This window comes from Aricia agestis, chromosome 2 (genome assembly GCF_905147365.1).
Source record: "Aricia agestis chromosome 2, ilAriAges1.1, whole genome shotgun sequence".
In the NCBI taxonomy this organism is placed as follows: domain Eukaryota; kingdom Metazoa; phylum Arthropoda; class Insecta; order Lepidoptera; family Lycaenidae; genus Aricia; species Aricia agestis.
The window spans coordinates 6,486,173-6,500,597 of NC_056407.1; the positions used below are offsets into that span (position 1 = coordinate 6,486,173).

The 14,425-nt window shown below is 36.2% G+C and overlaps 1 protein-coding gene across 1 annotated transcript; it reads left to right on the forward strand.

Annotated features, from left to right (window-relative positions):
- The first annotated feature begins 12,969 nt into the window (after positions 1-12,969).
- LOC121739618 (trypsin-like) lies at positions 12,970-13,846 on the forward strand. Its single transcript, XM_042132111.1, has one exon. It carries the CDS (start codon positions 12,997-12,999, stop codon positions 13,831-13,833), a length of 837 nt encoding a protein of 278 aa, XP_041988045.1. The 5' UTR covers positions 12,970-12,996; the 3' UTR covers positions 13,834-13,846.
- Positions 13,847-14,425: the final 579 nt, after the last annotated feature.

Consider the following 14,425-nt stretch of genomic DNA (forward strand, 5'->3'; position numbering starts at 1 on the left):
CGTTAATTAAATATTTCATTTGAAATACATTTTGCGTCACTTCGCATTAGAGCCCTATTAGCGATTCTCACTGCGCTAGAGGTATTCGAGTTGCTTGATTGCAACGCGCCGAGTATTGATTTTTCCAATAGCAAGCAGCAGCTGATTCAAACGTTCAGCCATTTCGCTCAAATACGCTGAAAATATGAGTCATCGTCTTTGCTAAAGTTTTCTTTGAAGCTTTTATCCCTGTGCAGCTGTAGGTACTAGGTACGCCGTACGATGTGTCAACCACTAAGTATAGACTTATTATTAGTAGTTCTGAATACAATAATTAGTGATAAAATGAAAAGGGTAGTCTATGCATACATAGTAGACACAGATTATGAGGAATCAGAATACGACATGTATATATGAAACACTCATACTGTTATTCAGAGTTATACCTAGTACTAGTAGTCTGTATAAGTACTTCTATAATCTATTTTAAGTATACTTAATTTTAATTAATATTACTTCCTAGTAAGTTACAAATTACACATTTAGGTAGGCATGATTGGGAGCTTAGGATCGGAGATAAAAAAGTCTGGTGGCCATTTGAAATAATATAATTAGGGCATGTTTCACCACTTCATGATAAGTGACGAATAGGCTATCCAACAATTAACTTGACAGATCAAGAAGTACCGTATGGAAAATCTGTCAAAAAAGTTGTGAATAGCCTATCTGCACTTTATCAGAAAGTGCTAAAACAGGCCCTTAAACTTCTGGAACCCAACATACTTACTGATAAAAATAATATATTACTCCATACATTATAACATACGTCTAGTATTAATTATTAATAATATCTTCTAGAGATAGTTAATTAGCGACTCTCGAGTCTCGAGGTGAAATACAATTGTTGTACCACTAGCGCCATCTATTACTCATTAATATGAAAGTTTTGAAAAAGCTCCAAAAGCTTCCGAGTGCATCGACTTTATAGAGGCACATTTTAGCGCAGAATTACTTTGGTACTTTATTTATATTATGAGTAATATATATGAGTGTTTTTTATTATAGACTAGCTGTTGCCCGCGACTTCGTCCGCGTCAGCAAAATGTAATAAAAAAAGAAAATGAAAAAGAGATAAATTTTCCCCTTCTTTACCCAAATAGTAAAAATGGGATCTTGTTAAGTAGTTGGTCTGATAACTCTTTATGAACCTTTTGTAGATAAAAACGCCAATACTGTAGGTATAGAAAATCTTAATGGCTCATTTTCATTGGTCGTTAACTCATTCGTTATACAGCATGCTCTCGGCTGCGGGGACTGCCCCCCCCCCGCAGCCGAGATAACGACCAATGAAAGTTACAAGTCGATACGTGTTCGTTACACCGCCTGCGGGGATTGCCCGCATGCTTTATACCGACCGTGATATCGACCAATGAAATTCATCGGTAGATATACAGCTTGCGGGACGCGAGTTGCCACGTTTCCGACAGTTCCCAATGGCCGCCATACTACTGCAAAAAAAATTTTTTTTTATTTGTACCACCCTGAAACTTTTTTATCAGTTCCCTGTATGATCATAAATAGAAGTCTGATAACGCCATACCTGTGGGAGGTCGTGAATGTGAACAATATTTTTTCAAAATCCTAAGATTTCATTCGTAATTCTAACGATTTGTAACAGTATGGCACTAATTTTTCTGTAAGTTTGAGGTTTAACAAAATATATAAATACAAAGTTTCAAACACCTAGGTGGCGGCAATCTTGTCAAAGCAGATGTTATGTTGTATAATATTCTGCAGCTTCAGTGACGCCAATAGTTTCTTCTTCAATAAATCACAGACAGTCAAAATTGCTCCGCGTAAATTGTTGTTCCATGGCAAGAACGTCTGTAACTGGCGACGAACACAGAGGTTCTCCCCAGCCCTGCGGGCCCTATCGACTAATGAAAACGGTTCCCCGAATGCGGGCCCTGTGGCACGCGTTCCAGAAATCTCCCGCACCCCGCATGCGGGCCCTATCGACTAATGAAAACGGTTCCCCGAATGCGGGCCCTGTGGCATGCGTTTCAGAAATCTCCCGCACCCCGCATGCGTGCCCTATCGACCAATGAAAATGAGCCATAAGGATAACGAATAGATAAGAGTAAAATTATTATTTTTAAACAAACATTTAAACCGACTTCCAAGGTAAAGACAATAGTAATTTTCTTAAATGAACTAAAAAGTATTAATTAATAATTCATATTCTGTGCTCAGTATTTCTGTTCTCAATCTTCATAATTTGAAGTCGGTACCAGTCATATAAGTCGCAGTTAGATTTTGTCACAGAACTGGCGATTAGGTTAGCTGGTAGTTGGTACCGACTTCAAAATAATGAAGACTGAGAACAGAAACACTGAGTACAGAATATGAATTATTTAATACTTTTTAGTTCATTTAATCTACATCTACAAAAAAGCGGTAAATTCCCAAGCAGCAAAACAGTCGAATAAGGATTTTTTTACTCAGCCTTTAATCGTATAAGAGCCGGGTAACCGTTCATAAAACACCCATTTATCGTATAATAGCGGTTATCTCGACTATTTGGCAATATTTGCTAATGTGTGCTTTAAGGACGTCGAATAAACGTTTACAGCACTATGTTTTAGCCCTTTTACTCCACCTTTTAGCAGATGCTGAATGAATATGGCTAAAATACTCGTTATTCGATCGTTTGATCTATAACAGTCGTATAATAGCTGTAGAATAGATGATTCGCTGAATTGGGTGCTTTTATACAGCCGTTACTCAGCTCTTTTATGTTTCTATAAAAGCTCTATAAACGCAATCGAATTGCTTATGGCAACATTGCTGCTGTTACTGCACGCTTATAGACTAACTCTTATAGTAGAATTAAAAACGTTCGTATAGGAACTGTAGTGTAATTAAGAGCTGTTATACGATATTTACGAAGCGAACCCTAAATCCTGTTATCATGGCGACACCTTGTGCTATAAATGTGGTGACCAGCACTCTTACTCGACTTTTAATGGAATAAGTTAGCTGTAACTGCAACTAGATTATCAATATGGACAATGGCAGTAAAAAAATATATTTTAAGTATATTTAATTATATTAATTAGTCTTCAAATTTAAGAAAATAGGCAGCGCATGAATGTTTATGTAAAAATGCCTTTGGGTTTATCAATAAAACTTGTTGCGCATGATGTTTTGGAGTAGCTACACGAACAGAAAAAATAATCACATATTGATTTCTCAAAAACTTGATAATATAAATAAGGATTGAGATGTAGTTTAATAACTATAATTGTTTTACATTAAATTTATGTAGCACACAAGTCGCACTCTTTACAGCACTAATTTGTCGAGTAAAAGCATTCTATTCGCTGTTATAGAACTAAAAAGGAGAATAAAAGCAATTCGTCTGCTATTATAGCACACTTTATCTGTATAATAGCAAATCAATTGCGTTTATTGAACTAAATATCCTATATACGCATTTTGGTTGCTCTTAAAACACTCTTAGTGTTTTCTACCACTTTTACTCAAATCTTACAGCATTTTTTTGTTGCTTACTCAGCGCTTATTCCACTTTAATAGGACTTTAGTCTGAATAATTTGCGCCTTTTTCGCGTCGAGTAAACGTTTACAGCACTTTTACTCGACTGTTTTAAGAACTTTTATAGAACTTAAAGCGAAAACAAGAACGTGCTCTCGACCATTATAGCACGTCCATTTGCTGCTTGGGTTGCACATAGAAATTGCGTTAAAGTTAGCTGCTACGGTGTAAAAAATTATGTAGATTGAATACAGAAATAGTTGACGCGTCTATGTGTGTCCCAAAAAATATCCAGTTCCCTTTATATCCCACGAATTTCTATCAGATCACCACTTTCGTAAGCATTGTACCAAATTCAGGTACCTCTATTCGGGTACCTCTTAAACAGTAAATACTAAATAGCAACAAAAGAGTTTTGAAAATCAGTCAACAAACGGTGGAACAATAATATCAAATGCAAGATTTTTGATAATAATGGGATGATTCATGGCATAATAATTATAGTTATGATGATGATTAGTATTATTGACATAATAATAATATGCTTTTAGTTGTTGAAACAACGCCAAAATTGCCGAACATGTATCTATAAGGATTCAAGAGTTCTGTACAGCACCTTCGGAACCGGGGTGTACTTTGGCGCAAATTCTTATTAGGGTTCCAAAAGGGTAAAAACGGAACCCCATTACTGAGACTTCGATTACTGTCCGTCTGTCCGTCTATCTCCAGGTTGTAACTCAAGAACAGTAATAGCTAGAGAGTTGAAATTTTCACAGATTATGTATATCTACTGCCGCTATAAAAACAAATACTAAAAATAAAATAAATTTAATATTTAAGGGGGGCTCCGATACAACAAACGTGATTTTTTAAACATTTTTTGCTCGTTATTAATGATGACAACAAATGGCCATCTGAAATGTTCATAAAATACTCAGTTTTATTTGAGCTTTAATATTTCATAATAAATATTTAAAATTAAGAGGGGCTCCCATACAAAAACACTATTTTTTTCTTGTTTTGCTCTAAAGTGGTACGGAATCCATCGTGCGCGAGTCCGACTCGCACTTGGCCGATTAGTTTTTGGTAGTTTAAGCTTAAAATCCTTCAGAAAAACGTTAAATCACTATATGTTTCCATATAAATTTTAAGGAGTCCTGTCGATTTCTCATGGATTGCATCATCAGATCACCACTTTTGTGATCATGTTACCAAATTCGGTCTACATCTCATACAACAACAAAAGAATTTTGGAAATCGGTCTACAAACGATGGAGTTGTCCGCGAACCAATATAAAAAAAGTTAAATATATCCTCCTCCTTTTCGGAAGTCGGTTAAAAAGTAGCCTAAGTTATTCCTTACTACATCAGCTATGTGCCTCAAAAAGTCCCGTCAAAATCGCTCCAGCCATTTCAGAGATTAGCCGGAACAAACAGACAGACAGACAAACAGACAAAAATTGTAAAAAATATTGTTTTGGTGTCTGTACTCTATATACATTCATATGCATTTAGTAAAAAACGGTTCCTTCAATATTACAAACAGACACTCCAATTTTATTTATATGTACCTAGTACCTATAGATGTATAGATGTATAGATGTACCTATAGATGTATAGATGATAGATCACATATATGTATAATATTTTAAACGCACACTTTCGCCGGGAAAACACGAAATAGGTTTTTGTCATTTGGGAAAAATCCTTGGAGGATTTGGACTACGAGTTGGAATCGCGCACGTTCGTTATCCGTACCGTTATAGAGCAAAAATAGGCAAAAATTGTATTTTCTTGGGAGCCCCCCTTAAATATTGATGTTTCAAGTGCCCTCTTGCCATGATGTATCATGTGTAAAATATACAATTGAGTATTTTGTAAACATTTCAAGTGCCTATCTGTTGCCGTTATTGACGTCGAACAAAAGCCAAAAAAGTCGCGTTTGTTTGTTGCCCTCTTAAATATTATAATTTTATTTCGTTTTTAGGGTTCCACCCAAAGGGCAAAAGAGTAAAAACGGGACCCGTCCGTCTCCAAGCTGTATCTCAAGAACCGCTATAACTAGACTTCTGAAATTTTCACAAATTTATCTGTTGCCGCTATAACAACAATTATACTAAAAACAAAATAAAAGTGTTTGGGTAATATTGGCGTCATTTTGAAATCTCGCAGGCACTTAACAAAACTTAATATCAAGGGGAGTAAACTTTAGTATGGGGGACATATAGCTAAACTATTTCGGAGCCGAGATATTAGGCATTTTAAATTCGTATTTTCAACTAAAAGTAAATTCATCATAATATGAATACTCAGGAAAATACAAAAAACGGCATTATTTATTAGCTTTAAGCCTTCCTCAATAAATGGGCTATCCAACACAAAAATAATTTTTCAAATCGGACAGTTCCTGAGATTAGCGCGATTCACTGTAAAAGTGGCAGCGCTGAAAGACAAAAAAAATCACTTTTGTATGGGGAAGCTCGTGACGCTCGGGCCAGGGCCCATACAAAAGTAAAAAAAAAAGATCTTTCAGCGCTGCTACTTTCGCAGTAAATTCTCTACAAGGAACCCGTACACACCCTAAAGTATTATCACTTAGTTTTGAAACACCCTGTTTATGACGAGAAATAGGCGCAAATTATAAAACTTTTATTCGTATAGCAGACGTAATAAGTGATTGTATAACCGTTTCGTCGTATTGTGATCCAGTAGCCGTTGTATATATACATTGGGAAGTGGTCATCACCATTACCTTTTTGCGGATAATAATTACCTATTTTGCAGTTCTGTAGCAGTAAGATCATACAAAAAAAACCGGCCAAGTGCGAGTTGGACTCGCCCATGAAGGGTTCCGCAGCAGCAATAAGGTTCATTTCTATGAAATTAAGGTTGGGTTGCACCAGAGGCGTGGTTAAAGTTAAAGTTAAGGTTAAAGTTATGGTTGTAGTTAAGGCTAAATTTAACTTTAACCTTAACTTTGACCGGAGAAACTGACAGATGACAGCTGGTCCAACAAGGTTATAAATGAACGTGGCCGGGGGCGCTGCTGGTAAAGGAGAACTGTCAAAAATGGCGTTTTTGTATGATGACATCGTTAGTTCCTTTTTTTGCCACATGCATTTAAAACCTTGTCGAGCTCTATGGTTATGGTTAAATATGGCGTCTTGATGGCGTCCATTTTTAACTTTAACCAAAGATTTGACATTTTGCATTGTAGTTACAGTTATAGTTAAAGTTAGTTGGTGCAACCCAACCTAAAGGTTTTAGATTTATTTTTATATCTCAGTTGATTTAGTGAAAGTTAATTTAAGATAAGTACCATTTACCTAAGACGTATAAAAAAAACTAGTTGTTAGATCTCGTTATATTGTTATATCTTGTTATATTTTTAAGACTTATCATGCCCCTACTTTAGAAGTTAAAGGGGGGGTGGGGGGCACATTTTACCACTTTGGAATAGTCTCTCTCGCAAACTATGCAGGTTAGAAAAAAATTATATTAGAAACTTCAATATGACTTTTGATGACCTATCCATACATACTCCACACCACAGAAATGGATATAGTTAGAACTGCCATGTGTATGTACTTCGCGTGCCATCGCGTTCCCAAACTTTGTACAATGTCAAAACTTCGAAAGTCTGTTCTTTAGTCTGCGCTCCATCGTTATCGGAATCGGACGTCAATCGGAATTCTAAAAATGTCTCATTGTGCCGTATTGGGCTGTGGAAATTCGACTAGAAACGTTGGTCTAAATAGTGGATACGTTTCTTTTCATCGGTAAGTAATTTTATTATTAAATCATGTGACCTTTATTTTAAAATCAATTATTTAATGTTAATCGTGGGTGGTTGTAGTTTTTACCATGAAATCTACGTAACTGCGTGTGTACCGCATGTTTCATAATACATTGCCGCTTTAGATAGAAAATTATAGAGCCCGTTCTGTTTGTCCGCTATTGAGCGCGCAATGGAAATAAAACAATCGATACTTTCACTCATCGCTTAGTTTCGAGGTACAGTCAATATTCTCATTTTTCTGTCAAATGAAGCAAATTGTGTTGTACATATTCTCGATTCTAATTAATCGATTTTCGAAACAGACATGAAACAGAGGAATGATAATGTTCGCTTTGGGATATTTTGTGACTCGATAATTATATTTTATGTAACACTAGATGTTGCCCGTGACTTCGTCCGCGTCAGCAAAATGCGATAAAAAAATAAAATGAAATATCTACCTTAAAATTGAGTTCCAAAATTCCACCGTAACATACATACTTACATACATACAGAGCAAGTTAAATAAAAGCTTTAAAAAAGAAACACATTTTCCCCTTCCTTACCGAAATAGTAAAAATCGGCCAAGTGCGAGTTGGACTCGCCCATGAAGGGTTTCGCAGCAGCTATAAGGTTTATTTCTATGAAATTAAAAGGTTTTTGATTTATTTTTATATTTCAGTTGATTTAATGAAAGAAAAGTTAAGGTTTACCATTTACCATTTATATTGACGTATAAAAAACTACCTGCTAGATCTCGTTCAAACCAATTTTCGTTGGTAGTTTTTATAGTAATGTACATCATATATTTTTTTTAGAATTATCATGTCCCTACTTTAGAAGTTAGGGGGGGGGGGGGGCACACATTTTAACCACTTTGGAAGAGTCTCCCTCGCAAACTGTTCAGGTTAGAAAAAAATGATATTAAAAACCTCAATATTATGATTTTTTAAGACCTATCCATAGACATCCCACACGCATAGATTAGATGAAAAAAAATATTTTTTTTAGTTGTACCAATGGGGACCCCTAAAATTTTTAATATTTTTTACACACATTACATCTACTTACCAAGTTTCAATAGTATAGCTCTTATAGTTTCGGAGAAAAGTGGCTGTGACATACGGACGGACAGACAGACATACAGACATGACGAATCTATAAGGGTTCCGTTTTTTGCTATTTGGCTACGGAACCCTAAAAATCAGTCAACAAACGGTGGAACAATAATATAATCAAAGGCAAGATTTTTGATAATAATTTGCTGATTCATGGCATAATTATAGTGATGATGATGATTAGTATTATTGACACGTTGACATAATAATATGCTTTTAGTTGCTGAAACAACGCCAAAATTGCCGAACATTTATCTACTCGTATAAGGATTCAAGAGTTCTGTACAGCATCTTCGGAACCAGGGTGTACTTCAGCGCAAATTCTTATTTTTTGGTAGTTTAAGCTTAGAATTCTTCAGAAAAACGTAAAATCACTATATGTTTCCATATAAATTTTAAGGAGTCCTGTCGATTTCCTATGGATTGCATCATCAGATCATCACTTTTGTGATCATGTTACTAAATTCGGGCTACATCTCATACAACAACAAAATAATTTTGGAAATCGGTCTACATCGGAAGTCGGTTAAAAAGTAACCTAAGTTATGCCTTACTACATCAGCTATGTGCCAAAAAAAGTCCCGTCAAAATCGCTCCAGCCATTTCAGAGATTAGCCGGAAGAAACTGACAGACAGACAGACAGACAGACATACAGACAAAAATTGTAAAAAATGTTGTTTTGGTGTATGTACCCTATATACATTCATATGCATCTGGTAAAAAACGGTTCTTTCAATATTACAAACAGACACTCCAATTTTATTTATATGTATAGATGTATAGAGTATAGATGTATAGATGTATTTATGTTCCTGTTTAGTGATTTAGTTTAGAATAATATAATATATTACTAGCTGTCCTGGCAAGCACGTATCTTTAGATTTATCATTCCTCTGTATATTAACTCGAATAATAATCGATTAAAAAATCGATATACCTATTAAAGTGGCAAAAGAGACGGGGCGCGGCGATGCCTTCGAATCGATTCCGCGCGTACGGGTATTCCCATCACTAAAGCGCTCTTGTGACGTCACAGTAGGTATGAAAAAAGTGACACGCTCGTGTTCATACAAATTGGAGCGACATGGCGGTTCTAACTAGATCCATTTTCTGTGCTCAACACGCATAGGTAAGATGAAAAAAAAATATTTTTTTTCAGTTGTACCTGTGGGGACCCCTAAACTTTTTAATAATTTTTACATTTTTGTATCAAAATCTTAATGCGGGTTAACATCTACATACCAAGTTTCAATAGTATAGCTCTTATAGTTTCGGAGAAAAGTGGCTGTGACATACGGACGGACAGACAGACAGACAGACATGACGAATCTATAAGGGTTCCGTTTTTTGCCATTTGGCTACGGAACCCTAAAAACTAACTTGAATGCTATTGACTTTATTGTATTTGGTGTTAGTCGGTAACAATATTTAATTTTCTAAGGGAAATTAAATGATGATGGGCAACCAAAATTTACAGTGAAACTAAAATTATGAATATAAAACAACTATATACTCATAACACTTGTATATTAATTAGGAAAATAATCGATGGTAAAATTCAAAGTGAATTATCTTTCGTTGTAAAATCTCAAACGACTAGTCGAAGTATAAGGCGCCCTAATTTATTAGTTTTACCTAAAATACGTACTAACTATGCCAAAAGAAGCATTACTTTTGAGGGAGCACAGCTATATAGTAGTTTACCCGACCACATTAAAACGATAAATTAATTTAATAGCTTTAAGAATCAGTTGTCAAAGTATGTTATTGAACACTATTAAATAAAAAAAATATGTTTAAACTAAGTATATAATTGTGCTGCTATCTTTTTACTGTATCCTTAGTAATCTAAGTATGATAATTAATTTTGTTTTTTTTTTCTTAAAAAAGACTGTATTTACTGATAGATAATACTTTAAGTTCGAACTGTACTGTTATAGATTAGTGTAACTAATGTTTTGTTATCATGTAAGTGGATATTATTGTATCTTTTATGAGAAGTACCTGGATGACCGAGCTTTGCTCGGTATAGCAAACACTCATTGACTTCGTGTTACTTAATAACGCCATCTGCTGGTCGTTAAAACAATTTGTTGCTAACAAAATAGTATTATTATTCGCCAATAGCTGTCAGGAAGAGTCATATTTTTCAGTTTATCGATTATCGATAAAACACGAATAAAAAGACATTTTCTGAAAATGATTCCTAGCTAGATCGATTTATTGCCCCCGAAACCCCCTATATGCTAAATTTCATGAAAATCGTTGGAGCCGAAAAGATATAAGATTTATAAGTATACTAAATTTCATGAAAATCGTTGGAGCCGATTCCGAGATTCCGAGATTTTATATATATACAAGAATTGCTCGTTTAAAGATATAAGATAAATTCTTTAAACCTTAAATGTATGGGCTCTGCTATAGGGCACAAACACAATTTATTGTATATTTTTTTGGAAGGTACTCGTATACCCATGTACAATTAATTATCAATAGGGCGCTTGTCAAGATTCGTTGTGCGTTTTGAGTAAATACACGTTAAAGTGATATCAGCGCTTATACATTTCATGCTGATAACATCATTAATAAATTACACAAATTATAATCCTAATACGAGATTTATACTCGCGCCTCACGGCTCGGCTCGCGGCGCGTCTCGCAGCTCGCGTCGAAGCGCGAGTGTAAACACAAAGCTCGCGTGCCCCTCGAGCTCCTTTATACCGCATTTATCCATTCGCACGAATAGCGAGGCGAATCACGAGGCAATGACGAACACGAATGTGTAAACAGTGCGCTCGCTATTCGCCTCGCACTTCGCCTCGCTATTCGTGGCATTCGCATTGCGAGCGGTTTTTCGGGCGCGAATCAAAGGGCACGAATAGCGAATACGAACTTACTGTTTACACATTCACCTGCATTCAGTTGACAGCTAGCGTCCGACCCTACAGGACGTGTACAAAGCTGAACATACATATTTGACTTAAGTACACTGTACTGAAAATAAGCCTATTTTTAGTACAGTGTATAGTATTATGTTATCATGTTATTATTATAATAATGTTAGTACAATGTTATAAGATTATATTTTGTTGTTAAAGTATAATAAGTATTATATTTATTAGTTTCTTAGTAATATTTATGAGCACGTAGCCCGCCGACAAACTACTGTGCAGTTTGGTTAATATAATAAGGAAATATGTTTTGGTTTTTAATAAATATTATTATTAGTATATTTTAGAATTATTATTATTATGTAATAAAAATAGAGTGGAGTGAAAGGCGAATTTTAGAATTCCTAGAATTTTACAAAAAGGAAGAGCTCATTTGGAACCCAAAATATCGCTATAATAAATTTCATATTTTTCATTCAACATTGCTATCATAATATGAACACGTCCTCCATGTTCGTGTGCGAATGTCAAAATGAATCACCCCACGAATGTGTGAACGGTAGTTCGCGACAAAGTTCGCGACAGTATTCGTATACGAATGTTTCGTCGAACCAACGTTGAATGACGAGGCGAATAGCGAACGCGAATGTATAAATGCAGTATTAGAAATCGCTCCCGACGCGAGCCCTGCGAGCCGCGAGCCGCGCCGCGAGACGAGCCGCGAGTTCGAGTTTACACTCAGGGCTCGCGGCGCATCTCGCGGCTCGCCTCGTGGCTCGCGCGCGAGTGTAAATCGAGTATCAGAAATGGGTAAAAAATTTAATGGCGACCTATACCAAAAAAAAACAACTGGCTTCAATTATTATGAGTCGCCGGAGCCGGCCGCCTTAGCCATCTAACCTAACCAAAAAAAGTCGTATTTTTGATGTATAAAAAAAACGACGATCAAAAAACTATAAAATAGCAGGCGCAAAGGTTCGGCTGGTACGCTTTCAGTCACACACTTTGCGCCTGCTATTTTATAGTTTTTGATCGTCGTTTTTTCATACATCAATTAAATTGAGTCAAAAAAACGCCTTTTCCCTTCCGGGCCGCAAAAAAACGCTAAATTTTGGTAACTCGTAGCATCAAAACTATTGTGAATTGACACGCGGGTGTTCTACTCTCGCATTCATTATACTAATGCCTATTCAAAATTAAATAAAATAGAAAATTTCCGATTTTTCGTCTCCTCCGTACACTGTGCAGGAGTAAAATAAAAGACTAAACTCTTATACGACATATTGTTCGTTTAATATATTGACATTACACAATAATGGAAATTTTAATTACAACTATACGATTTCTTTACGACTAAATGCCATTTAGGCTTTTTATTATAGGACTAATTTGCTAGTTGGGTTTTCCAGAATTCGTCAAAATCCCAACTATTTCTGTACATAATATTATAGTAATATCTGACATCTTACAGCTTTACGAAACGAAGGAAGGTCTGGGCTCTCGCGGGCTCCTCTAGTATTTTGGAAAGGCCGCATAATGTCTGTTTGAAAGATTCATCTTGTTTTTCTGTCATGACTCTTGTCGCGCAAAATCTATGATATTATATTATAAAAATAATAACATTTAAGTAGCATTATCAAATCATTAAGTATATTTTGATTCAAAGGTTAAAAATGAAAGCAGCCGTGATTTCTTTGGTCATCATTGTGTGTGTGGCTATACTGGCGGTAAGTGTTATGATAAAGTTCGCCTCAAACCTATCGGAAGAAGAGCGACAGCGCGTTCATGGACTAGAAAGCTATCGGATCGGTCAAAACATACTCGCCAAAATTGATGCTAATCTAAATACAAAAATAGCAAACAGATTCCCATACGTCGCTGCTATCGTAAGAAACGGCTCAAATTCTTGGAATTCAGTCTGTTTTGGCAGTGTTATTCTAGACAAATGGCTGGTGACTTCTGCGCACTGTAAGAAGGCGAGTACAGGTTTTGTACGCCACAAAGTCTTGCTGCTGTACGACTTTACAAACAACTCGAGTCGTCTGTACGACGTGGTTTTCTGGAAAGCACACGAGAGATTCAACGGTTCACTTCTTTACGACATATCGGTTGCAGCGTTCGATATGAGAACCACTTTAAAGCTTAAAACGTCGAACGTGGTAGAAATGCAAGTACCAGAAGTAGACGCCTGTATTTGGAAGACGGTTTCCTCGATGAATAGAAGGATGTACCTCTTAAATGACATAGAAAGATACACCCTGAGCGTGGCTCCGCCCGAGAGATGTGGCGAATTCTACAATATTACTATTAACGAGAGCCAAATATGTGTAGACTTGTCTAGCTATGAGGACTGCTTCATCTTTGAATTTGGTCCCGTATTTTGGGGAAATAATTTAGTCGGCGTTTTAGCACAACAGCCAAAGGATTGCGAAGGAAAGCTTGCAATTTTTACAAATGTTTCATATTTTTCGCCGTGGATTACCCAAACTATAAAGGCAGCACCATTTTAGAATAAATTTTTTCATGACATCTGCCGATTTTCTGATTTTTAATTTCCCGGTAAGATTTCAATGCTCTCATACGCTTTTTAATAAGTGTATCGTAGGCCTCTGGTAGATTAGTCACCCTAATGCCCGCCATACACGCTACGGTCTACCGGAGGGCGGAAAGGTCCACCTGTGCAGGTATGTCTGCACATGTAGACCGGAATGTGTGTGGGAATTATAGACCTGTGCAGTTTTTTGGGCCTGCGCAGGCGACCGGCGCCAAATCTATTCCCACACACATTTCGGTCTACCTGCGCAGATGCACCTGCACAGGTGGACCTCTCCGGTAGACCGTAGCGTGTATGGCTACACATACATAAGGATTTAAAAAAAAGTGTTTTTGGTCTCTACTAGACCTTGGGTACCGATTAGAAACTTAATATAAGACAAATTATTAAGCTTTCTACTTATATTACTTAGATATAAGAAAGCTATGCTTATAGGACATATAGTGAAATTATTGGTTTCAGCACTGTTTTCCACGGCCTCCCTTCCGAGAACCATAACATCTATTTGTCTCAATCGCAACTTGTTTTTATAGCATCGAGATAAACAT